This window comes from Ranitomeya imitator, chromosome 1 (genome assembly GCF_032444005.1).
Source record: "Ranitomeya imitator isolate aRanImi1 chromosome 1, aRanImi1.pri, whole genome shotgun sequence".
Lineage (NCBI taxonomy): Eukaryota > Metazoa > Chordata > Amphibia > Anura > Dendrobatidae > Ranitomeya > Ranitomeya imitator.
Window position 1 is genome coordinate 8207775 of NC_091282.1, and position 25916 is coordinate 8233690.

Below are 25916 nucleotides of genomic sequence, written 5' to 3' on the forward strand. Positions count from 1 at the left end.
ATTTAATTTATCCGTGCCCGAACACGCCGCTATGCGCAGTTATGTGAAGGAATCCCTGGAGAAGGGACATATTCGCCCATCGTCATCACCACTGGGAGCAGGGTTCTTTTTTGTAGCCAAGAAGCATGGTTCGCTGAGACCGTGTATTGATTACCGCCTTCTTAATAAGATCACTGTTAAATTTCAGTATCCCTTGCCATTGTTATCTGACTTGTTTGCTCGGATTAAGGGGGCTAGTTGGTTCACTAAGATAGATCTTCGTGGTGCGTATAATCTGGTGAGAATCAGGCAAGGAGATGAATGGAAAACTGCATTCAATACGCCCGAGGGTCACTTTGAGTATCTAGTGATGCCGTTCGGACTTGCCAATGCTCCATCTGTGTTTCAGTCTTTTATGCATGACATCTTCCGTGAGTATCTGGATAAATTCCTGATTGTTTACTTGGATGACATTTTGATCTTCTCAGATGATTGGGACTCTCATGTGAAGCAGGTCAGAATGGTTTTCCAGGTCCTGCGTGCTAATTCTTTGTTTGTGAAGGGATCAAAGTGTCTCTTCGGTGTGCAGAAAGTTTCATTTTTGGGGTTCATCTTTTCCCCTTCTACTATCGAGATGGATCCAGTTAAGGTCCAAGCCATCCAGGATTGGACGCAGCCGACATCTCTGAAAAGTCTGCAAAAATTCCTGGGCTTTGCTAATTTTTATCGTCGCTTCATCTGTAATTTTTCTAGCATTGCCAAACCATTGACCGATTTGACCAAGAAGGGTGCTGATTTGGTTAATTGGTCTTCTGCTGCTGTGGAAGCTTTTCAGGAGTGGAAGCATCGTTTTTGTTCTGCCCCTGTGTTGTGTCAACCAGATGTTTCTCTTCCGTTCCAGGTCGAGGTTGATGCTTCTGAGATTGGAGCAGGGGCGGTTTTGTCACAGAGAGGTTCTGGTTGCTCAGTATTGAAACCATGTGCTTTCTTTTCCAGGAAGTTTTCAGCTGCTGAGCGTAATTATGATGTGGGCAACCGAGAGTTGCTGGCCATGAAGTGGGCATTCGAGGAATGGCGTCATTGGCTTGAAGGAGCTAAGCATCGCGTGGTGGTATTGACTGATCATAAGAACCTTACTTATCTCGAGTCTGCCAAGCGCTTGAATCCTAGACAGGCCCGTTGGTCGTTATTTTTTGCCCGCTTCGATTTTGTGATTTCATACCTTCCGGGCTCTAAAAATGTGAAGGCGGATGCTCTGTCTAGGAGTTTTGTGCCCGACTGTCCGGGTTCATCCGAGCCGGCGAGTATCCTCCAGGAAGGAGTCATTGTGTCTGCCATCTCCCCTGATTTGCGGCGAGTGTTGCAAAAATTTCAGGCGAATAAACCTGATCGTTGTCCGGCGGAGAAACTGTTCGTCCCTGATAGGTGGACTAGTAAAGTTATCTCTGAACTTCATTGTTCGGTGTTGGCTGGTCATCCTGGAATCTTTGGTACCAGAGAGTTAGTGGCTAGATCCTTCTGGTGGCCATCTCTGTCACGGGATGTGCGTGCTTTTGTGCAGTCCTGTGGGATTTGTGCTAGGGCTAAGCCCTGCTGTTCACGTGCCAGTGGGTTGCTTTTGCCCTTGCCGGTCCCAAAGAGGCCTTGGACACATATTTTGATGGATTTCATTTCTGACCTTCCCGTTTCTCAAAAGATGTCAGTCATTTGGGTGGTCTGTGATCGCTTTTCTAAAATGGTCCATCTGGTGCCCTTGGTTAAATTGCCTTCCTCCTCTGATTTGGTGCCTTTGTTCTTCCAGCATGTGGTTCGTTTGCATGGCATTCCTGAGAATATTGTTTCTGACAGAGGTTCCCAGTTTGTTTCAAGGTTTTGGCGAGCCTTTTGTGGTAGGATGGGCATTGACCTATCTTTTTCCTCGGCTTTCCATCCTCAGACTAATGGCCAGACCGAACGAACCAATCAGACCTTGGAAACATATCTGAGGTGTTTTGTTTCTGCAGACCAGGATGATTGGGTGTCCTTTTTGCCGTTGGCTGAGTTCGCCCTTAATAATCGGGCCAGCTCGGCTACCTTGGTCTCTCCATTTTTCTGCAATTCTGGGTTCCATCCTCGTTTCTCTTCAGGACAGGTTGAGTCTTCGGACTGTCCTGGTGTGGATTCTGTGGTGGACAGGTTGCAGCAGATCTGGACTCAGGTAGTGGACAATTTGACCTTGTCCCAGGAGAAGGCTCAACTTTTCGCTAATCGCAGACGCCGTGTGGGTCCCCGACTTCGTGTTGGGGATCTGGTTTGGTTATCTTCTCGTCATATTCCTATGAAGGTTTCCTCTCCTAAATTTAAACCTCGTTTTATTGGTCCGTATAGGATTTCTGAGATTCTCAATCCTGTGTCTTTTCGTCTGACCCTCCCAGACTCCTTTTCCATACATAATGTATTCCATAGGTCGTTGTTGCGGAGATACGTGGCACCTATGGTTCCATCTGTTGAGCCTCCTGCCCCGGTTTTGGTGGAGGGGGAATTGGAGTATATTGTGGAGAAAATTTTGGATTCTCGTATTTCTAGACGGAAACTCCAGTATCTGGTTAAATGGAAGGGTTATGCTCAGGAAGATAATTCCTGGGTTTTTGCCTCTGATGTCCATGCTCCAGATCTTGTTCGTGCCTTTCATGTGGCTCATCCTGGTCGGCCTGGGGGCTCTGGTGAGGGTTCGGTGACCCCTCCTCAAGGGGGGGGTACTGTTGTGAATTCTGTGGCTGAATTCACTCCTGTGGTCACAAGTGGTACTGCAGCTTCTGAGCTTCCTCCCTCAGGTGTTCTGGTGAGCACGTTGGCTGCTTTGTTATTTAACTCCACCTGATTCTGTCTTCCTTGCTCCTTGTCAATGTTCCAGTGTTGGATCTGAGCTTCTGGATCTTTCCTGTGGCCTGCTGCTCTGCTTAGATAAGTGCTTCTTTGCTTTTGTTGCTATTTTTTCTGTCCAGCTTGTATTTTCGTTTTGCTGGAAGCTCTGAGACGCAAAGGGTGTACCGCCGTGCCGTTAGTTCGGCACGGTGGGTCTTTTTGCCCCCTTTGCGTGGTTTTTTGCTTTAGGGTTTTTTGTAGACTGCAAAGTTCTCTTTGCTATCCTCGCTCTATCTAGAATATCGGGCCTCACTTTGCTGAATCTATTTCATCCCTACGTTTTGTCTTTTCATCTTGCTAACAGTCATTATATGTGGGGGGCTGCCTTTTCCTTTGGGGTATTTCTCTGAGGCAAGTCAGGCTTGTATTTCTATCTTCAGGCTAGTCAGTTCCTCAGGCTGTGCCGAGTTGCATAGGTAGTGTCAGGCGCAATCCACAGCTGCCTTTAGTTGTGTTTAGGATAGGTTCAGGTATTGCGGTCTACAGAGATTCCACGTCTCAGAGCTCGTTCTATTGTTTTTGGGTTATTGTCAGATCACTGTATGTGCTCTGATTGCTGGCACACTGTGTCACTGGATTGCCTACATAACAGGGAGCTGCAGGACAGGTGAGGGTCCAGAGTGACTGGAGGGGAGCTGCAAGACAGGTGAGGATCCAGAGTGACTGGAGGCGAGCTGCAGGACAGATGAGGGTCCAGAGTGACTGGAGGGGAGCTGCAAGACAGGTGAGGGTCCAGAGTGACTGGAGGGGAGCTGCAAGACAGGTGAGGGTCCAGAGTGACTGGAGGAGAGCTGCAGGACAGGTGAGGGTCGAGAGAGTGACTGGAGGGGAGCTGCAGGACAGGTGAGGGTCGAGAGAGTGACTGGAGGGGAGCTGCAGGACAGGTGAGGGTCCAGAGTGACTGGAGGGGAGCTGAAAGACAGGTGAGGATCCAGAGTGACTGGAGGGGAGCTGCAGGACAGGTGAGGGTCGAGAGAGTGACTGGAGGGGAGCTGCAGGACAGGTGAGGGTCGAGAGAGTGACTGGAGGGGAGCTGCAGGACAGGTGAGGGTCGAGAGAGTGACTGGAGGGGAGCTGCAGGACAGGTGAGGATCCAGAGTGACTGGAGGGGAGCTGCAGGACAGGTGAGGGTCCAGAGTGACTGGAGGGGAGCTGCAGGACAGGTGAGGGTCCAGAGTGACTGGAGGGGAGCTGCAGGACAGGTGAGGGTCCAGAGTGACTGGAGGGGAGCTGCAAGACAGGTGAGGGTCCAGAGTGACTGGAGGGGAGCTGCAGGACAGGTGAGGGTCCAGAGTGACTGGAGGGGAGCTGCAGGACAGGTGAGGGTCCAGAGTGACTGGAGGGGAGCTGCAAGACAGGTGAGGGTCCAGAGTGACTGGAGGAGAGCTGCAGGACAGGTGAGGGTCGAGAGAGTGACTGGAGGGGAGCTGCAGGACAGGTGAGGGTCCAGAGTGACTGGAGGGGAGCTGCAAGACAGGTGAGGATCCAGAGTGACTGGAGGGGAGCTGCAAGACAGGTGAGGATCCAGAGTGACTGGAGAGGAGCTGCAGGACAGATGAGGGTCCAGAGTGACTGGAGGGGAGCTGCAAGACAGGTGAGGGTCCAGAGTGACTGGAGGGGAGCTGCAAGACAGGTGAGGGTCCAGAGTGACTGGAGGGGAGCTGCAGGACAGGTGAGGGTCCAGAGAGTGACTGGAGGGGAGCTGCAGGACAGGTGAGGAGAGGTTCGTACAAGCATTTGGCACTTTTTTAATCTTTTTCCGGCCTTATAAAAAGTCCAGCCTTACGTCGGCCAACTAGCTGATTATGTTACTTGCTTTGTGGGAATCAAATGACAAAAATACAGATTTGTGTGAATCCAAAACGTTGTCCCCAAGTGTTTCTCATTGGAAAAGTTATTTAGTGGGATGAGTGTCGTAAAGGATGCCAACAATCACTTTGTACAGCAACCTTCATGGAGGAACCTCACAGGTCTGTGGTGCCTCTTCGCTGAAGCCCTTCTGGCAGTCTCACATCACAATAATTCCACCTCCCCGTGGGATGAATGATGCCGTCACTTACCCTGAGTTGCTATGTAGAATTTTGGGGCTCTGTAACCCTGTACATAGAGATACACTGTGAGGATACATTGTTACATACACAGGGCGTATATATAGTACATAAGACATATACAACCAGCTGTAGGATATCACATACATCAATGTAAGAAGCGTTGATATAATCGGATTCAGAGGGCCCCGATCTCAGAATCACCCGGGAACCATCATCTGTAAAACCAAGATGAGAACAATCAGAACCTGTCAGTTGTGAACTATCAGGTCCATCACAGAGAATGATCATGATAACGTCCTCCATGATGAGTCTGGAGTCACCACCTGAAGCCTTGACATGTATCGTGTCTGTTATCCATCACTAATCTCCTGATCAATGGACTGATATCTCGCCCATCCACAATTTCACCTCCCATTATTGTGTATCACGTGCTGGTTTGAATATAAAACATTTGATTATATTCATAGTAGAGATGTGAAAATCCAACTTGGGTAGAATTTTTAGGAATTTGCCGAATCCGGTGTTTTGCCTAAAATGGTGCATGATGCACTGTCAAAGGTTGGAAAGGAATCACCTGACCTCGCATGCAATCATAATGTCTTGCAGTTATTACATCACATGGTATACATAGCTCTTCCAATCAGGAGGAATTATTATAGCCAGTAAAAAAGCTGAGGCAGAGAGTGCAGCAGCCGCTTTGTTGTGACTCTAGATAATAAAGGTCATCGCAGTTCAGTAATAGAGACAGGAAGAAAAAGCCTTAAACACTGAAGAATGTATGAAAGCACAACAGGGAAGAAGATTTGTGAGGAGGAGAATAATACAAAATGAAATGATAGAGAGGAGAGCAGATAAAGTCTGTGAGGCCGGCCAGGGAGGGACACAGCTGCTTTAGAATTAAAAGATTCGCCTCTAATTTATAGTCAGCAATTTTGTAAATTAAGGGTTAAATAGACGCGATACATTGCACTCACAGGGCACTACTGTTTTATACCGGTTTTTCTTCTGGTTTTCCTCGGCTTCCGCTACTTTGCGCGAATACAATAACCCACTGGGAAGTTCCTGGAGAAACACAGGAGAATAAACAATGGGCACTGGATGACGGACATAACAGGTATAGTCAGACGGCAGTAACCTTGTACTCCAGGTAACGGCCTACGGGTAAGATATTGGCGTTCTCCTCCTCCTCCTCCTCTTCATAGTCACACATTTCCTTGTAGCGCAACGTTTTAACGACGTTCAACAAGTTCTCAACAGGAATGTCCTTCATCTTACCTGGAGATGTAAATCATAATCTTATCACTTATATTATTATGAATTCCTATCACCAAGAAGATGGGAGACGTGGCGGGCATCGAGGGTCAGTGGTCACTCTTCTTGTACCAGTAAAGAATGATATTCAACGTGTTAAGGCCATTTTTCGCTTGGCCAACGGCTCCCGATTAATGAAAACCAACAGCTTTCTGTCTGGTCTCAAGTAGGTGGCACGTTGGAGTCAGACGCTTTGGATTCATGAAGAGGCGCACGCCTGTGAATGAAGCCTGCGTGTCTGTCTGGTGGCACAAGAAGTCTAGGCTGTTAAATATCACATCTCGTAATGAATTAGATAAGCTGTAGCACCACAGCCCTGCTTCACCCCTGTCCCGGCCCAGCTACGACCATTTCGTTGGAGCTGAGAAATACTTCCACGTCAAGTCACAAAAAATTGGCAACTTTTCAAACCAATTAACTTACAAATTTAGGTCAAATTGCTTTGATCAATCATGACCAATAAGTTTTCTTTATTTTTGCTGTATGTGGGATGAGTTTTAAATAACAAAAAAGTCCCAATAAGTATTCAAACCAATAGGTCACGGGGTCACTTCAAAATATATAATCGTCAAAAAAATATCCCAATCCAATATCCCTGGAAATAGAGTGAAGAGTAGACCACTGATGGTTCTAAAATAGAATCTTTGTTAGAATATAGTAAAATAACATTATAAAATAAGGTGCCTAAAATAGGAGGGACACGGGACAAGATCTTTTTAATACCCATAAGTAAACAAACAGGTTATAAACAATAGCATCAGACAAGAGTGACTGATATCTAATTGTTCAATAGCTATTACAGATCTGCATTTGCATGGACAGACTTCAGCCTATTATATATTTACCAGATTGTGAATCGCAGGAGAGCTTGTACTGTATTCTCATGTGTCCCTCACCCCGACGCGCGTTTCATACCACTTCATCAGCGGGCGCCCATATTAGCGAAGTCAGTTCTCCACTGGATGATTTGGAGAAGAGGTAATTTCTACATCTGATGCAAGATTTAGAAGCAGCACGATTTTCACCACATTGGATCCACTAGTAATAGAAGCATTAATCTCAGAATGCTCCATCCAATGTATTTTTGTTTTTTTTAGATTTTTCCCTTACCAACTCCAGATCTCACAAACACGTCAAAACAGCATCAAATCCCATCAAAATAATTTTTTACGACTGTCGCCCATTATAGGAACACAGCGGAACCAGAAGGGCTCGAGAAAAAGAAAGCTAGGTATAGAGGCAGCAGGGGGGGGAATTCAGAAAAATACAAAAATCTAATATAAGATCTGGAACAGGGTTAGAAAAGATATCAGACACTTAAAAGGAAATATTCAATCTATCACCACGTTCTCTTACTGGTCAGTAAACATCTGTTCTACAGAAGGGCCTCTCATATTGTCCTTCTCAAGATGTTAATAAGATGGAGCTTTTTATAGAACTCAAGGTCTTCACAAGGAAATTCACTCTTGGGGCATTATGAGATCTCTAAAAATAATTGAACCCCACTAGTCACTAGATCAGATGGAGACAATATTCCCCTGGAAGATCCGTTCACACATGTCAATGTTACTGGTGGTTCATTTCTGCCTACACCACCATGAGGACCATTGTTTACAGGCGATTTACAATCTCACTCAAGAGGAGTTCCAGGATTTGCAAACAGGAAGAAAACAAATGCAAATATAAATAATAAAAAGTTTAAAAATAATTGGACTAGTAATGAAATCCATTCATTGAATAAACTGTGCCCACAAGCCATCCCGAAGACCAAACAGTCTGTGTCTATGATGAGGAACAGGTTTGTGCTTTGGTTCAGCCTGTGGACGGGTCTGTGCGTGGGTCTGCTGGAGTGGCAGTGGGTGGTCTGTGGTCAGGTCTCTCCTTGGGTTTCTCTGGCTTAGAGCAGGAAGATAAAACCTTGCCTACAGTCCCGCCCACAGGCCGCCTACTGTCCCGACCATAGGCCACCTACAGTCCCGCCAACAGGCCGCCTACAGTCCCGCCCATAGGCCACCTACAGTCCCGCCCACAGGCCACCTACAGTCCTGCCACCTACAGTCCCGCCCATATGCCACCTACAGTCCCGCCAACAGGCCACCTACAGTCCTGCCCACAGGCCACCTACAGTCCTGCCCATAGGCCGCCTACAGTCCCGCACACAGGCCACCTACAGTCCCGCCCACAGGCAGTCTACAGTCCCACCCAACAGCACGAGCATCTCTAACTGAAAACTTCTAAACCAGCTATCATTTTAATCAATGTAACAGCGGCAAGCTGACAATGTCTGTAGTTACTGAGTACAATCCTGCTGATGACAGGTTCTCTAACTGTTGCATAACTATTGACTTGGATTATGGTAAAGACAATGATTTAACAGACAATTCTACGTATCATAATAAATTGCAATCATGGCGCCTGGACTACGTGTGAAAAACCACCATAAACAGCTTGTCCTCGGCAAACATAGAAGTTTGAGATTTCCCACTATTTTGCAGAAGAGGGGAATTTTATGTCCATGTCTCCCATCTGGTGGGCCAAATATTACTCAACATTTCCAAAAACAGGGATGTCATGGAGCCACAGATGATTAACACAAAAATATGTTTAGAACTGAATTTTAAACTCAGAAAGACATATTTAAATCAGCATGGAGAGGTATATCGAGGATAAATATACAGTACAGACCAAAAGTTTGGACACACCTCATTTAAAGATTTTTCTGTATTTTCAGGACTATGAAAATTGTACATTCACACTGAAGGCATCAAAACTATGAATTAACACATGTGGAATTATATACTTAAGTGTGAAACAACTGAAAATGTCTTATATTCTAGGTTGCTTTGATGACTGCTTTGCACACTCTTGGCATTCTCTTGATGAGCTTCAAGAGGTAGTCACTGGGAATGGTCTTCCAAGAGTCTTGAAGGAGTTCCCAGAGATGCTTAGCACTTGTTGGCCCTTTTGCCTTGACTCTGCAGTCCAGCTCACCCCAAACCATCTCGATTTGGTTCAGGTCTGGTGACTGTGGAGGCCAGGTCATCTGGCGTAGCACCCCGTCAAGAGAATGCCAAGAGTGTACAAAGCAGTCAAAGTAAAAGGTGGCTACTTTGAAGAACCTAGAATATAAGACATATTTTCAGTTGTTTCACACTTTTTTGTTAAGTATATAATTCCACATGTGTTAATTCATAGTTTTTGTTGCCTTCAGTGTGAATTTACAATTTTCATAGCCATGAAAATACAGAAAAATCTTAATAAATGAGAGGGTGTCCAAACTTTTGGTCTGTACTGTATATATTACTAAACAACCATCATTTGTCTTGTAAGTCATGACATCCAAAAACAGTCATCTGACAACATATATTGCATAGGTAAATTGGAGTCCAATAGAATTTGTGTTGAGACTCTGCATAAACTGTGAGAACATCTCATGTGGGCCCCTCCATAGTATAAAACACATAATCAATAAATTATACCTCAAATCAATATGTGCGGTGAAGTTTACATTGGTATCCATGAAGACAAGTGTCTTCCCACCAGGCCAGGGACAGATTAGCATAACTGGGGGCACATGGGTTCCCTATAGCTGGGCACCTGAGCTGGTGGTACGTTGTGCCATGGGGGATGGAGGAGTAGCGCCTCAACATCTATACTTACCAGGCAGACCTCATCCTCCACTGGAACACCATGCAGTCTATTGAGGAGGTCCATAGTGTCCCTGATATAAGAGGGCAGGGCTACCACAAATGGTCATAGAACTCTATCCAAATAGATCCCCACCTTGTCAATCCCTGATCAATCATTTTATTTTGAAGGCATAAAAGTTAGCCATAACTGGATAAGAGGAGGTCACGTAGTCAAATTCATCTTTATCCATAAGATTTGTTCTTTTTGCTTCAGAGAGGAAGTTGGATAATTTATGGACCAAATCAGATATCTGATTTTTGGTATATACAGCAAATGTCAGTCGGTCCCCCAAAATGGTAAGACACATGTTCCGATATCCGTTTGTATCTAAAATGACTACACCCCCCCCCTTTTGTCCTATTGTTTAATTGTGATGAGAGGATGTTTCTCCAAAGAGCACAAAGCCGTCATTTGTTGTTTGGAAGGATTATACTCGTTCCCTAGGTCTTTTATTTCCATAATCTCTTTAGTAACCAAATTGAGGAATACATCAATGGAAGGGAGGTCACACGTGGGTGGAGGCATTTTAGGACTCTGTTTTTTAGGTTTGTAAAGGGTCCCAATCCGAGAGGAGACAGTAAGAGGTTTGTCAAGGTCGGCCAATAATTTAACGCCAGGAAGGATGTCTATGGGTATATTTTTCACACATTTTTCTGTCCTTTTGGGCATAAAGCTTCAACCATCTCAACCTCTTGATAAACAGGTTATCTTTAATCCTTTCGAATGCTGAAAAGTTACTTGCAGGTACAAATCTGGGTCCTTTGCTTAGTACTGACATCTCCACGTTGTTAAGTGGTCTCTTGGAGAAATTGATCGCCTGTAATTGTGATCCTATTACTTGTGTGGTGGGGTGCGATTCTGGAGTGAACAATTCCATTTTTACAAATAAAATGTCTATAATACCCTGTGTTTTATTCTCTTTGTCGCCCTCGGACTGGTCTGTCACCTGTTGCGGTTTAAGTCCCAATACATCATCGCCTCTTTTTATTTCCATCATATTTTCTACATAGACAATTTGTTCTTCATTTAGAAATGATCATTAAATCTAGCACCAGAACTCACACAGTTCCTTAATAACAACGATTGGGGACTGCCATTAACTTCTCACATCAGCCAAGAATCCATGATATTTCTCGATTTAGTAGTGGGACACCAATCCATGGGTCACATCACCACCATAACCCATTGTAAAAAGGTGGATTCTAATAGCTTCCTAAATATTGGATAACTACAGCAAAACTGACTAAAGGGAACATTGTGTGTCCATTTCTTGTATTAGCAAGAACTCTTAAAAAAATGGTGGACTACGAGAAGCAATCTCCTTTACGCTCTAGGCTATCAGCTCAAGGACCTCCAAAAAGCCAGCGAATGTGGTGAGGACCAAACCGATATCGCGAAGTAGATGGTGGAGTCCTGGACAGACTGCATGAATCCAATCAATACCATTCCCCACACAAACCCTAACAGGTTCAAGACTCTGGGAAGTGGGAATCCTGTTGGATCCTTAAAGCACCTCTCCAGCATTTTTTTTCTTTCAGTGCTGGAGTTGCATTTTAAACGTAAGCCCCCAGCCCTGCTCACATCCAATGGAGCCATCTTGTGCCCATAATGACTGGCTGGAAATCAGAGGCTGCTCTCATAAGAGCTCAATGCAAGTCTATGAGAGCCAGAACGAGGACAGAACGAGATGTATTGAAAAGTAACCTCCGCGCCGCTCCATGAAACACTGGAGAACTGTGGGAGCGATGCTGGGAAAGGATGACGGTGGCGGCAGGTGAGTACGAGATGGGGCCGGGGAATTACATATAAAGCAACACTCCAGCGGTGCATAGCGGGATCATGGTACTAATGGTTCAGGTGAGGCGTTAGTGTCTACAAGCTGAAGAAATGCCCATTTACATAACTGACGACTATCTGTGGCATTAGCCTCAAAGATCACGGATGGTGGGTGACACGCGTTGCCGTCGTTGGTTTTAGCGCTCAGTTGTACCATTTGAGGGAAATTTGACATTTTTATATACCGGTAAGTGCTGGTACTAAAAGCACAAATTCTGTCCTTTTCAATTGTGACTTTTTTTCGGTATTCCCCTGATGGGATGAATATTTGTAAATGTTATTAGTTTGGATAATTTTGCCCACATTAATACCACATATGTATTATTATTATTTTACATTTTTAATTTATGTTTGGAGAAAAGAGGGCTGACTTAAATGTTTAGATTTATTTTTTAATATTTTTAAATATTTTTGACATTTTTAAGTAGTCTCCTTCAAGGAATCAAATCTACAATCACTTGATTGCGTACAGCATGCACTACAATGCTCCAGTATAGAAGTCTATTGTGACATTGATGGTCTCCAACAAAGACAAACAGCGGGCGAAGGGGTAACGGCTCTCAGAATTCATGGCCACCACTGTCATGCTGGAGAGCAGCATTTAAAAGTTTAAAAAGTTTCAGTTCGAGCTCACCCCGATTGCTGCAAGTACTGTCAGGTGCCGGCTGTACAGCGCAGTAACATTGTCATTATAAAGTATTAACACATAAGTGCAGGTAATATAGAATGTGTACACTACCCACTGCAGACTTCAGAGGGATTTCTTTCCTTTGTAACTTTCTGCCAAAAAATAAAAATGAGATGAAATATTAGCGACACAAATAATATTGTAGAAAACCAGAAAACTTGTAGAAGTTCCGACATAAGGATGAAAGAAGCGAGAAGAGCAGTGAATATATCAGTGTCCATAAAGACGAGCCTGATCGAGTGATGTCCTTACAATAGTGTCTCTACATCAGTGTCCAGACAGAGGTGTCATCCCCAGTAATGTCCTTTAGTGATGGGCGAGCAATAAAATGTTCGGGTGCTCATTGCTCGGGTCGAGCAGAGTGGAATACTCGGGTACTCGGCCAGAACAACTAGACCAATGTAAGTCTATGGGAGACCCGAGTATTGTTACCACGATCCCCCCGGGGTCCTTTTAAGGTCTAAAAACGTCTGAAAATGATGGAAACACTGCTCAAATGAGACAGGGACCTGTAAGGCCAAATAAGGGACTCAAAGTCACAGAGCCTATTTTTACTGGTGCATCAGGCGGCATTAATTTTCTTAAAGGGCCATTATTAAACAGTGGGTGTCCTAAACTGTTATTGCCTATGCTGTGAGTGGATGGGCTGCCATGAATTACAATGCACCACAATACCCCCATCATAAGATGTCCAGGGGGACTCCTGAAAAAGTGTTGCGCTGAATTCAAGGCCTGCCCTGATAGCAATTCATATGCAACCCAATAAGCCTTTTAACCCACATACTGGATGGGCCCATGAAAATCCACTTCACAAGATGCATTTTGTACTCCTTGGTTTTACACATTGGCACAAAAGCCAGCCCTGCTGCATAGTCAGTCATATGCACCCCATTAGGCCTTGGAACCCACATACTGAATGAGCCCCTGAAAATTCTCTCGTATTTTGTAATGGTGTGATGGTTCTCTCTTTGCACAATTATTTACAGGAGAATTTGGCAATTTTATTTGACATGTTTTTAACACCAAGGTTCAGATACGGCTTTAAAAAAGGCTAATACTTGCAATACAAGGCAATTTTATTGCAAACTACAAAATTCAAGGAATAGTATGATTGAATAGTGTGAGTGCATATACTTTTGTATATGTTAACAATAACATACACAGGTTAATAAGTACATATAAGGATTAAATAAATATAGTGATTACGTATATGTGAAGATTAACTACATGCAGTATAGGAGCTGCGGAGACACCATCACGTGTTTCTCAACGCAGGCAGTGAATAGCCAGGCCTTTCACCGGGAAGGAACAACCAAGGGAAGGGCAGCATCCAATAAAGGAAAACCACCTATGCCAAGCATGGTATCCATCCACAGACAGCTGTTTCGGGGTTTTTGCCCCTCATCAGTGTGGAGTAGGAAACTGGCTATCAGGAGCAGTGCCTAGTAGAAAGTCTATAAAGGCACGGATGATTGACCTCGTGGAGACCAAAACATCCAACACCGCGGAGACACCATCACGTGTTTCTCAACGCTGTGATCCAGAACACTGCCCCCAAATATGCAAATGCAAGTAGAGGAGCTGCGGAGACACCATCACGTGTTTCTCAACGTGATGGTGTCTCCGCGGTGTTGGATGTTTTGGTCTCCACGAGGTCAATCATCCGTGCCTTTATAGACTTTCTACTAGGCACTGCTCCTGATAGCCAGTTTCCTACTCCACACTGATGAGGGGCAAAAACCCCGAAACAGCTGTCTGTGGATGGATACCATGCTTGGCATAGGTGGTTTTCCTTTATTGGATGCTGCCCTTCCCTTGGTTGTTCCTTCCCGGTGAAAGGCCTGGCTATTCACTGCCTGCGTTGAGAAACACGTGATGGTGTCTCCGCAGCTCCTCTACTTGCATTTGCATATTTGGGGGCAGTGTTCTGGATCACTGCGTTGAGAAACACGTGATGGTGTCTCTGCGGTGTTGGATGTTTTGGTCTCCACGAGGTCAATCATCCGTGCCTTTATATACATGCAGTATAGTTAGATCATCACCAAGAGGCTTTTAAACATCATCCGTCTGGAATATCAGAGAAGCAACACCAAGACAGAACCCCTGGGGGATTACCTACACTGGATGGGCGTCCCCAATTATGCAGGTATCAGCACACTGTACATGTACAGGTACCTCAGTTTTGGCATCTATCTTAGTCATGTTTCTCTGGTCTTATATAGTGATTTACACTATGTAGTAACTCTAGTTTCAACCAGACCTTCAAGTGGCCAGCTTTTCAAGGTTGGATTAAACTGAGATATCATGGAGTCATCAGACGAGGGGCCATAAACCCCTAGAAAAGATTTAGATCAAACCACCACTGGCATAGTTTCAGTAAACCTTAATGTTTTACAATGACAAACAGCAAACATATAGAGGCTCAGAACTGTTTGTTAAGTGAATAAACAGACATTTATCAAGATTGTGTCACTATGAACATTGTCTGTCACATCTGTAAATGTTTTGCAAGAAATGCAGCTGCGATTGTCTGAATGCATTCGGTGGACAGTATTTCAATCTTATCTACAAATCGCCATTTGTATATTGTTTATTCACCATTTGTACATTTGAGGAAGAGTAAGTTATCGCTCTCAAGGAGAGAAATTAATGTAGTCGACAAAGAAATATTTGTAATGAACTACTGAGCCAAACTAACAGCATTGCTTTATCAAATTTATATGAAGTGTATTGTGTCCAATGTGAGCAACCAGGCAACACAAAAAGGAGCTTTTCAAGTGAGCTCTTTACGGTTCACAAATGTTATGAAGTGTTTGCCAACAAGGATGTAGTTTCACAAATGTGGGGTACCTTTTTTAAAAATATACTAGTGCCATCGCAGCCCCCCTTGCCCAAACTTCATTGGCCTATAACAGTACAGAACACATTGACCCTGATGATCTAGTGGTAGTTAAACAAGAGACATTGCAGGAGACAGAGTTAAGAAATAGGCCCAGTGTAATGGTGTGTTTCTCGGAGACTTCTAATGCAGATCATGATCTGCCAAACAATTCCCCAATGTGGGGTACCTTTTTTAAGAATATACTAGTGCCATCACAGCCCCCCTTGCCAAAACTTCACCAGCCTATAACAGTACAAAGCACGTTCACCCTGGTGATCCACTGGCAGGTACAGGACAGGTTGTAGGAGACAGAGTTCAGAAGTAGGCCCAATGTAATGTCATGCCCAATTCCCCAATGTGTTGTCCTTTTTGGACTTAAAAATATAGTTCCATCACAGCCCCCTTGCCCAAAATTCAATGGCCTATAACAGTGTAGGTCACGTTCACCCTGGTGATATAGTGGTTCTGGATGAGGAGGATGAGGATAAGGAGGAGGATAAGAACAAACAGACCAAATGTGGAAGCGTATACCCATGTGTGGTTGTGAAGAGGTGCATGAGAATACACCGCCCCAAAAGAGAGAATGTATTTGAGGTTATGTTTCGCTGTTTTCACTCGGTGGTGTGCAGAAGTCTTTCCCAATCCAGCCCTTGTTCATTTTTATAAGAGTCAGCCAGTCAGCATTTTCAGTTGACAGGTGGATGCGCTTATCTGTTATAATTACACCAGCAGCACTAAAAACCCTCTCTGACAGAACGATAGCAGCAGGACAGGCCAGGACCTCCAAGGCATAGAGAGTGTTACACCAGGTCCGTTTCCTGTACCTCTTAAGGGTCCCCGTCAAGACTCCCACTCTGTGCCGGCTTCACGCTGTCTGAATGCAGCTCCTTCCCCTCCTTCCTCTCCTGCTTCTTGGTGTGCAGCCAGCGGGTTCCCAGGCAGGGTTCTTAGGTCGCGCGCGCGCTCGCTCCCGGTCTCTTAAAGAGACAGTGTGCATTTTCCAAAAGTTGCCTCTAACCAATAGCGTGTGGCTGGTTACTATTTCTAGCTCCTCCACCTTAGGGAGGGCATCGGAGCAAAAAGTATCCACTGTTGCTAACTTCCGGTTCCTGTTAACAATAATTTCTGTTAGGCTTGGTTCCCATTGCGTTAATGGGAAAGCGCTAACGGACAGCGTTGCACGGCGAAATTAACGCCGTGGAACGTGTCCGTTAGCGCGCCCATTCACGGCAGTGGGAACGCGCAGCACTAGCGCGTGCCATGTTCGGCACGCGCTAGCAACGTGCCGGTGTTTCCTGGCGCGCCGCGGACGCTGCTTGCAGCGTCCGAGGCGCGCCCGCGGTCCGTTCCCCGCTAAAGACGCGGCCCCATTAAAAACATTGCGTTAGTGCAACCCGCTAGCGCTAAACGGATTGCACTAACGCAATGTGACCCTAGCCTTACTGAAATATCGGCCAAGTACTCCACTTACACTGTCTGTCTCCACAGAGTCTATGCAACCTGTTACCCGGCTTATCAGGACTGCATCCGCACTGGCTAAGCTGGATCAGTCTAGTCCCGCCAGTCTGCCAGCCACTCTTCCGTACTTCGCCAGCACTCCTGGTACCAGCTACTATTCAAGCACCCGGTATCTTCCGACCTGTTCTACAGCATCTGCTAACCCTGCTGGTCCATCTGTTCTGCTGGGACAGCCGCCACGAGTTTGGGGTCTAACTGGAGATAACACCCATGTACTCCAGACATTCCACTCTGTCCCTGTTCGAGGGGACTTACTGCGTGAGCCCCAAACACCCGTAGTAACGCCTCATTCGGAGCCCCCTGTACTGTGGTCTAGTGGTTCCACATCTAACCTCAATAAATACGAATGTGAACTTATACATCTGTGCCTCCGTTTCCATTCGTTACAGATTGCTCCGGCCATGGAACCTGCTGGATCCCAGAAATCACCAGCCATGGGGTTACGTCAGGAGATCTCCCAGCTGAGGGAGCAACAGGACAAAATCATGCCTTTCCTGCACAACGTTTCTGCTCACCTGGATAGTCTGGCTTCTGTGACTGCATCTGCTCCTGCCACCAGTGTTCAGGTATCTAACTGCACAGCAAGTAAGGATACTCGCTTAGCGGCTTCCACCTGCTTCTGAGGTGATCCCGTTTTGTGTTGAGGGTTCATAAATCAGTGCACACTACACTTCGAACTGCTGGGGCATAGGTTTGCTTCTGATCGGGCCAAGGTTAGCTTCATCATGTCCCACCTAGATGGAGAGGCGCTCGCTTGGATGAATCCGTTGTTGGAGAGGGTGGATCTGTTGGTTTCTAACCTCCAGTCTTTTCTAGAAGCATTCCGCAGAACCTTTGATGAACCTGATCGTACTACGTTGACGGCTTCTGCTCTTCTTCGATTACATCAGGAATCTCTTACTGTGGCTCAGTATGCAGTGCAGTTCCGTACCCTGGCGTCTGAACTGTCCTAGAACAATGAGGCTTTGGTGGCTACCTTCTGGCAGGGGCTTTCTGGAAAAATTAAGGATGAACTGGCGGGACGAGACTTGCCTACTCACCTGGATGACCTGTTTTCCCTGGCAGTTCGGGTAGATCTACTGTTTCAGGAGCAGTCCAACGAGATCAGTCGTGAAAAAGAATCCAATCACCAGGTTGCTGTGCTCTGTTTGTTCCTTCAGTACCCTGGCAGTACATCGCAATGGACTTCATTAATAATAATAATCTTTATTTTTTTATATAGCGCTAACATATTCCGCAGCGCTTTACACACATTATCATTACTGATCTTCCTGTCTCCTCCAGCTGCTCGGTCATCTGGGTCATGGTGGATTGTTTTTTGTTATAAACTTAGTGCTAAGTGCAGTGGAGATCAGTATCATGGGTCAGAAAAGAGGCCAAGAGACAACAGGTTAAGAGTTCAATAATATTTATGATGGTATGCAGGTAAACAGCTATGACACAGCAAGTTAGTAGCAGACAGAGTTGGATAAGCAGTAAGCACGTGTACAGACCGTGGAAGTCCAAGTATGTCAGATCCAGAGACCTGGAGACCAGGCCAGGCCTCCTAGCAGGGAACAGTCCAGCAGCAGAGACGAGTGCAGAGCAGATCCAAGGAAACAAGTCTTACGATGAAGAGATGTAGATCCGGAGACAGATGGGGTATCCCAAGGTAACGAAGAAACCAGCAAGATAGCAGTTCTTCCAGCTTGATCACAAGTCCAGGAACAAGATAGTCAAGCAATGAGTAATATACAGAGCTCCCTTATATACACCACAGACAGGAACAAGGAAAGTCTGACAGGAAGCAAGATGGCCCCCGTGAGGCCAGTGACTCCATCTTAGGTAAGGGCAAAAGTAACCGAACTGAGGGCAGCAGCAGACAGGAACAGATGTACAGTCCAAATCCTTACATTTTTCTAAGATGGCTCATTTTGTTCCGTTACCTGGTCTCCCATCTGCTTCGGAGCTCGCTGACCATTTCATACAACATATCTTCAGTCTTCATGGGTTTCCTCTCCACATTGTGTCCGACAGGGGTGTCCAGTTCACCTCCAAGTTCTGGAGAGCACTTTGTAAGTCTGTACAAGTGGAGCTGGACTTCTCTTCTGCTTATCACCCTCAATCTAATGGGCCAGTAGAGAGGACCAATCATATTCTGACGGGATTCTTGCGTCACTTCGTCAACGTGCATCATGATGACTGGATCAAGTTGCTGCCTTGGGCAGAATTCTCGTACAATAATCAAGTGAGTCCTCTGGTAAATCTTACTTTCAGATTGTGTTTGGACTCCAACCCAGGATTTCGCTTACCATCTCTGGGTCTTCTGGTGTTCCTGCAGCTGATACCTGTACTGAAGAATTCTCGAAAGTATGGAGCGACACCAAGGTTGCCTTAGAGAAAGCTTCTCTACATATGAAGAAGCATGCGGACAAAAGACGTCTGGATGCTCCCTCCTTTCGGCCTGGAGATAAGGTATGGCTCTCCTCCAAGTATATCCGTCTGAAGATGCCCTGTTACAAACTGGGTCCCCGCTTCATTGGTCCATTTGAAGTCCTGAAACAAATTAACGCAGTCTCGTACAAATTGAAATTGCCAGCTTCTTTACATGTGCCTAATTCTTTCCATGTTTCCCTCCTCAAACCCATATTTTTGAGTTCTTTTTTTAAAGACCGTGGTTCCACTCCAGAACCCGTCAGTGAGGAGGATGTTTTTGAGGTAGAGAATATATTGGCCACTAAAAGGATCAGGGGTAAGATCTATTTTTTGGTGGATTGGAGGGGCTTCGGTCCTGAGGAGATGTCATCGGAGCCTAGAGAGAATATTCAAACTCCTCTTCTTCTGAAAAAATTCTACGCAAGCTTGAAAAAGAGGGGGCGTAAAGAGGGGGATACTGTTACACCCGGTCCGTTTCCTGTACCTCTTAAGGGTCCCCGTCGGGACTCCCGCTCTGTGCCGGCTTCACGCTGTCTGAATGCAGCACCTGCCCCTCCTTCCTCTCCTTCTTCCTGGCATGTGGCCAGCAGGTTCCCAGGCAGGGTTCTTAGGTCGCACGCGCGCTCGCTCCCAGTCTCTTAAAGAGACAGTGTGCATTTTCCAAAAGTTGCCTCTAACCAATAGCGTGTGGCTGGTTACTATTTCTAGCTCCTCCACCTTAAGGAGGGTGCCGAAGCAACAAGTATCCACTGTTGCTAACTTCCGGTTCCTGTTAACATGAGTTTCTGTTTCTGAAATATCTGCCAAGTACTGCGCTTACACTGTGTCTCCACAGAGTCTCTGCAACCTGTTACCCGGTTTATCAGGACTGCATCCGCACTGGCTAAGCTGGATCCGTCAAGTCCCGCCAGTCTGCCAGCCACTCTTCTGGACTTCGCCAGCACTCCTAGTACCAGCTACTATTCATGCACCCGGTATCTTCCGGCCAGCTCTGCAGCATCCGCTAACCCTGCTGGTCCATCTGTTCTGCTGGGACAGCTGCCATGAGTTTGGGGTCTAACTGGAGGTAGCACCCGTGTCCTCCAGACATTCCACTCTGTCCCTGTTCTAGGGGACTTACTACGGGTGTTTGGTGCTCACGCAGTAACGCCTCCTTTGGAGCCCCCCGGGCTGTGGTCTAGTGGTTCCACATCTAACCTCAATAAATATGAATGTGTGCAGTGGACTTGTGGCTCCAGGGGTCTCTGCAAGTCTCCGCACTGGGCTGCAGTGTTCTTGTGGCTTCAGAATCTATGCCAGTATTAGCACTGAGCTGCAGCGGTCTTGTGGCTCCAGGGGTTTCTGCAAGTCTTAGCACTGAGCTGCAGTGGTCTTGTGGCTCCGGGGGTCTCTGCCAGTCTCAGCACTGGGCTGCAGGGGTCTTGTGGGTCCGGGGGTCTCTGCCAGTCTCAGCACTGGGCTGCAGGGGTCTTGTGGGTCCGGGGGTCTCTGCCAGTCTCCGCACTGGGCTGCAGTGTTCTTGTGGCTCCAGGGATCTATGCCAGTCTTAGCACTGGGTTGCAGTGGTCTTGTGACTCCGGGGGTCCCCGTCAGTCTCAACACTGGGCTGCAAAGGTGTTGTGGCAGCACCTCATTATAGCTGCAATGTGAATAATAACTTTCAGGGACCCCGAACCATCGGCCGTGGAGCCAGAGGGGAGCAGAGTAGTTTGGGGGACATGTAGGACTTTTTTTTAATCACTTTTTATTCTGCTGTTTGTGAGGTTGGATATAGAAAAAGACGGCTATTCTGGGGTCTCTGCCAGTCTTAGCACTGAGCTGCAGTGGTCTTGTGGCTCTGGGGGTCTACGCCAGTCGTAGCACTGAGCTGCAGTGGTCTTGTGGCTCTGGGGGGCTCTGCCAGTCTTAGCACTGAGCTGCAGTGGTCTTGTGGCTCTGGGGGTCTACGCCAGTTGTAGCACTGAGCTGCAGTGGTCTTGTGGCTCCAGGGGTCTCTACCAGTCTTTGCACTGAGCTGCAGTGGTCTTGTGGCTCTGGGGGTCTATGCCAGTTGTAGCACTGAGCTGCAGTGGTCTTGTGGCTCCAGGGGTCTCTACCAGTCTTTGCACTGAGCTGCAGTGGTCTTGTGGCTCTGGGGGTCTACGCCAGTTGTAGCACTGAGCTGCAGTGGTCTTGTGGCTCTGGGGGTCTACGCCAGTCTTAGCACTGAGCTGCAGTGGTCTTGTGGCTCTGGGGGGATCTGCCAGTCTTAGCACTGAGCTGCAGTGGTCTTGTGGCTCTGGGGGGCTCTGCCAGTCTTAGCACTGAGCTGCAGTGGTCTTGTGGCTCCAGGGGTCTCTACCAGTCTTTGCACTGAGCTGCTGTGGTCTTGTGGCTCCGGGGTTTCTGCCAGTCTTAGCACTGGGCTGCAGGGGACTTGTGGCTCTGGGGGGTTTCTGCCAGTCTCCACAGTGGGCTGCAGTGGTCTTGTGGCTCCAGCGATCTATGGCAGTCTTAGCACTGGGTTGCAGTGGCCTTATGGCTCCGGGGGTCTCTGCAAGTCTCAGCACTGGGCTGCAGGGGTCTTGTGGCTCCGGGGGTCTCTGCCAGTCTCAGCATTAGGCTGCAGGGGTCTTGTGGCTCCAGGGTTCTCTGCCAGTCTCCACACTGGGCTGCAGGGGTCTTGTGACTCCGGGGGTCTTTGTCAGTCACAACACTGGGCTGCAGGGTGTTGTGGCAGCACCTTATATTATAGCTGCAATGTGAATAATAACTATCAGGGACCCCGAACCATCGGCCGCGGAACCAGAGGGGATTTAGCAGAGCAGTTTGGGGGACATGTAGGACTTTTATTCTGCGGTTTGTGAGGTTGGAGATGGCAATTCTGCAGTTTTCTATTATGTAACTGTACGGCCCCTTCACACAACCAAGTATCATGTTTTTCACGGATGTAACGTGTGCCCTGACCTACGGTGCTGCACTCATGTCCGTGTTTTCCCAGCAGCACAGATGACGAGGGCCAATACAAGTCTATGTGTCCATGTAAACATACCGTCCGTGTACCGTCCGTGTGCTGTATGAGCTTAACATGGAAAGTATGCCAGAAGCTTTGTAATTTAATTTCCAGTATTCATATCTTGATCAGGGTCATTTGGATGTGTTGGATTGTCATTATGATTTGTAAAGAGAAAACACAGTAGTCTGACAATAAATGGCTTCACCCAACCACTAACCATGAGTGGAGGAAAAGGTTTTGGTGTCATCATTCATATTCTCTGAAAAAAAAGGCCAAGAAAGCAAAAATTCTGCTGAGTTAAGTAAACTTTTGAGCACAACTGTATATATTCCAGGATAGGGATATTAGTGCAGAATTGACCACATTTTTTGCTTCAATTCTTTTTTCTAATCCCCTCCTCTAAACCTAGGGACACAAGTACAATATGAGGACCTGGATGGGGATAGGACTACAACATGGGGACATGACTAAAATAGGAGAACCTGTATGGGGACATAACTACAATATCTAGGTGCGTTTTATGGTCCGGTGCTTCTTATAGTCCAAAAAATACAGTATTTGATGCAATAGAATAACAAACCTTGATATTTAGTACGGAGACCTTTGATTGCAATTACTGAGGTCGGACGTTTCCTGTAGTTCTTGACCAAGCTTACACACTGCAGCAGGGGTTTTGGCCCCTTCCTCCATATAGATCTTCTCCAGATCTTTCAGGTTTCGGGGCTGTTGCTGGGCAACAGAGTATCAGCTCCCTCCAAAGATTTTCTATTGGGTTCAGGTCTTGAGATCGGCTGTGCCAATTTGCGACCTTGAAATGTTTTTTATGGAGCCACGCCTTAGTTTTCCAGGCTGTGTTTTGGGTCATTGTCATGCTGGAAGAATCAGCCGCGACTTCAATGCTCTTGCTGAGGGAAAGGTTGTTGGCCAAAATATCACAGTATATGACCCCATCTATCCGCTTTTCAAAATGGTGCAGTTGCCTTCTACCCTTTGCAGAAAAGCACCCTCAAAGTATGATGTTTCCCCCACCATGCTTCATGGTTGGGATGGTGTTCTTGGGTTGTACTCATCCTCTATCTTCCTTCAAACACGGTGAGATGACTTGATACTGTTTGAGACTGTGGTTCCAGCTCTCTTCAGGTGATTGACCAGATCCTCCCATGTAGTTCTGGGCCGATTACGGACCTGTCTCAGAATCATCCTTAACCCATGAGGCGAGATCTTATATGGAGCCCCAGACAGAAGAAGATTGTCCGTCATCTTGTGTTTGTTCCATTTTCTAATAATTGTGCCAACAGTTGTTGCCTTCTCACCAAGCTCCTTGCCCATTGTCCTGTAGCCCATCCCAGCCTTGTGTAGGTCTACAATTTTGTCCCTGGTGTGTTTGGACAATTCTTTGGTCTTGGCCATGGTGGAGAGGTTGGAGTGTGATTGATTGTGTGGACAGGTGTCTTTTATACAGGTAACGAGGTGCAATTAAATACAGGTAATGAGTGCAGAGTAGGAGGCTTGTTATAAATAAACTGACAGGTCTGTGAGAACCAGAATTCTTGCTGGTTGGTCGGTGATCAAATACTTATTTCATACAATAAAATGCAATTTAATTACCTAAAAATCCTACAACGTGATTTCCATGTTCTTATTTTTTAGATTATGTCTCTCACAGGTGATTTGTACCTATGGCAAAAATTACAGATCTCTCCATTCTTTGTAGGTGGGAAAACTTGCAAAATCGGCAGCGTATCAAATACTTATTGTCTCCACTGTACATATTGCAGTAATGACAACCAGATTTCATATACAGTGCCTTGAAAAAGTCTTCATACCCTGTGGAATTTTCTACATTTTTCATGTTACACCCACAAATTTAAACATCTTGCATTGGGATTTTTTATGATAAAACCAAGTAGTGAGTATTTGTGACGTGTAAAGGAAACAATACGAGGTTTTCTAACTATTGTAAAGATATAAATCTGACAATTGGGAGATGCATTTATATTCCGTGTTTGCAGACGTGTCCGTGTATACAGAGACTGCGGTAACACATATCAGTGCCCATATATTAACTGATGAAATAAACCAGGGCTGACATTGGTAAGACAGGAGCCCAGGAGCTGGTATCTCCATCAGATAATGTAACGGTGGGATCGGGAGAACATTTCACTTATAATGTCCCTTCAGGGTTTTACAAATATTTCTCAATAACTTTTGAGAAAACACAAACCGATAATATCCAGTCCTCCATAAAACAGCCAGGACCAATAAAACCAGGAGCAGGAGGAGAACCGCCACCGACCCCGCGATCATGTAACCCGCGCTGACGACAGGGTCTTTAGCTGAAAGAGAGAACAGGGAAAAAGAGAAACAAGTGGGTCAATAGCAGAAAAGGATAGACTGATCATTCTGCTGTGCCGCTGGTCGAGAAGACATGCCATGGAGATGATGGTGTTGGACAAAGAGCAGTTTCATTACTCTACGTTTTTCAGAGTTGAAAAAAAACTCCTACTTCAGGAAAAAAAAAATGCAAAGAGCCGCAGCAGCAGCTGGTATCGATATCTGCATAGTTGTGGTGGTCACAACCCAGCCAGGTGAGCAATACCAGACTACGTACAACGTTTATTGCCCGGGTGATGTGCACTTTTTGTCACTTAGCTATAAAATAAGTGGGCCACTCACTTTCTAGATACACTTCCTCCATCCCCAGTCGGGATTTACTTCCTACGGTACAGACCAAAAGTTTGGACACACCTTCTCATTTCAAGATTTTTCTGTATTTTCATGACTATGAAAATTGTACATTCACACTGAAGGCATCAAAACTATGAATTAACACATGTGGAATTATATACTTAACAAAAAAGTGTGAAACAACTGGAAATAACTCTTATATTCTAGGTTCTTCAAAGTAGCCACCTTTTGCTTTGATGACTGCTTTGCACACTCTTGGCATTCTCTTGATGAGCTTTAAGAGGCAGTCACCGGGAATGGTCTTCCAACAATCTTGAAGGAGTTCCCAGAGATGCTTAGCACTTGTTGGCCCTTTTGCCTTCACTCTGCGGTCCAGCTCACCCCAAACCATCTCGATTGGGTTCAGGTCTGGTGACTGTGGAGGCCAGGTCATCTGGTGTAGCACCCCATCACTCTCCTTCTTGGTCAAATAGCCCTTACACAGCCTGGAGGTGTGTTTGGGGTCATTGTCCTGTTGAAAAATAAATGATGGTCCAACTAAATGCAAACCAGATGGAATAGCATGCCGCTGCAAGATGCTGTGGTAGCCATGCTGGTTCAGTATGCCTTCAATTTTGAATAAATTCCCAACAATGTCACCAGCAAAGCCCCCCCACACCATCACACCTCCTCCTCCATGCTTCACGGTGGGAACCAGGCATGTAGAGTCCATCCGTTCACTTTTCTGCGTCGCTCAAAGACACGGTGGTTGGAACCAAAGATCTCAAATTTGGACTCATCAGACCAAAGCACAGATTTCCACTGGTCCAATGTCCATTCCTTGTTCTTTAGCCCAAACAAGTCTCTTCTGCTTGTTCCCTGTCCTTAGCAGTGGTTTCCTGGCAGCTATTTTACCATGAAGGCTGCTGCACAAAGTCTCCTCTTAACAGTTGTTGTAGAGATGTGTCTGCTGCTAGAACT

The 25916-nt window shown here is 46.1% G+C and overlaps 1 protein-coding gene across 1 annotated transcript in view; it reads right to left on the bottom strand.

Annotated features, from left to right (window-relative positions):
- Window positions 1-25916, bottom strand: part of LOC138658224 (receptor-type tyrosine-protein phosphatase alpha-like) — a 210577-nt gene that overhangs the window by 30502 nt on the left and 154159 nt on the right. The window contains exons 14-19 of the mRNA XM_069745730.1: window positions 24493-24604; window positions 12511-12551; window positions 6070-6209; window positions 5909-5996; window positions 5079-5149; window positions 4944-4980 (exon numbers count right to left, since the gene is read on the bottom strand). Of these exons, the coding sequence (XP_069601831.1) occupies window positions 4944-4980; window positions 5079-5149; window positions 5909-5996; window positions 6070-6209; window positions 12511-12551; window positions 24493-24604 (489 nt within the window). The remainder of the gene's footprint in view (window positions 1-4943; window positions 4981-5078; window positions 5150-5908; window positions 5997-6069; window positions 6210-12510; window positions 12552-24492; window positions 24605-25916) is intronic.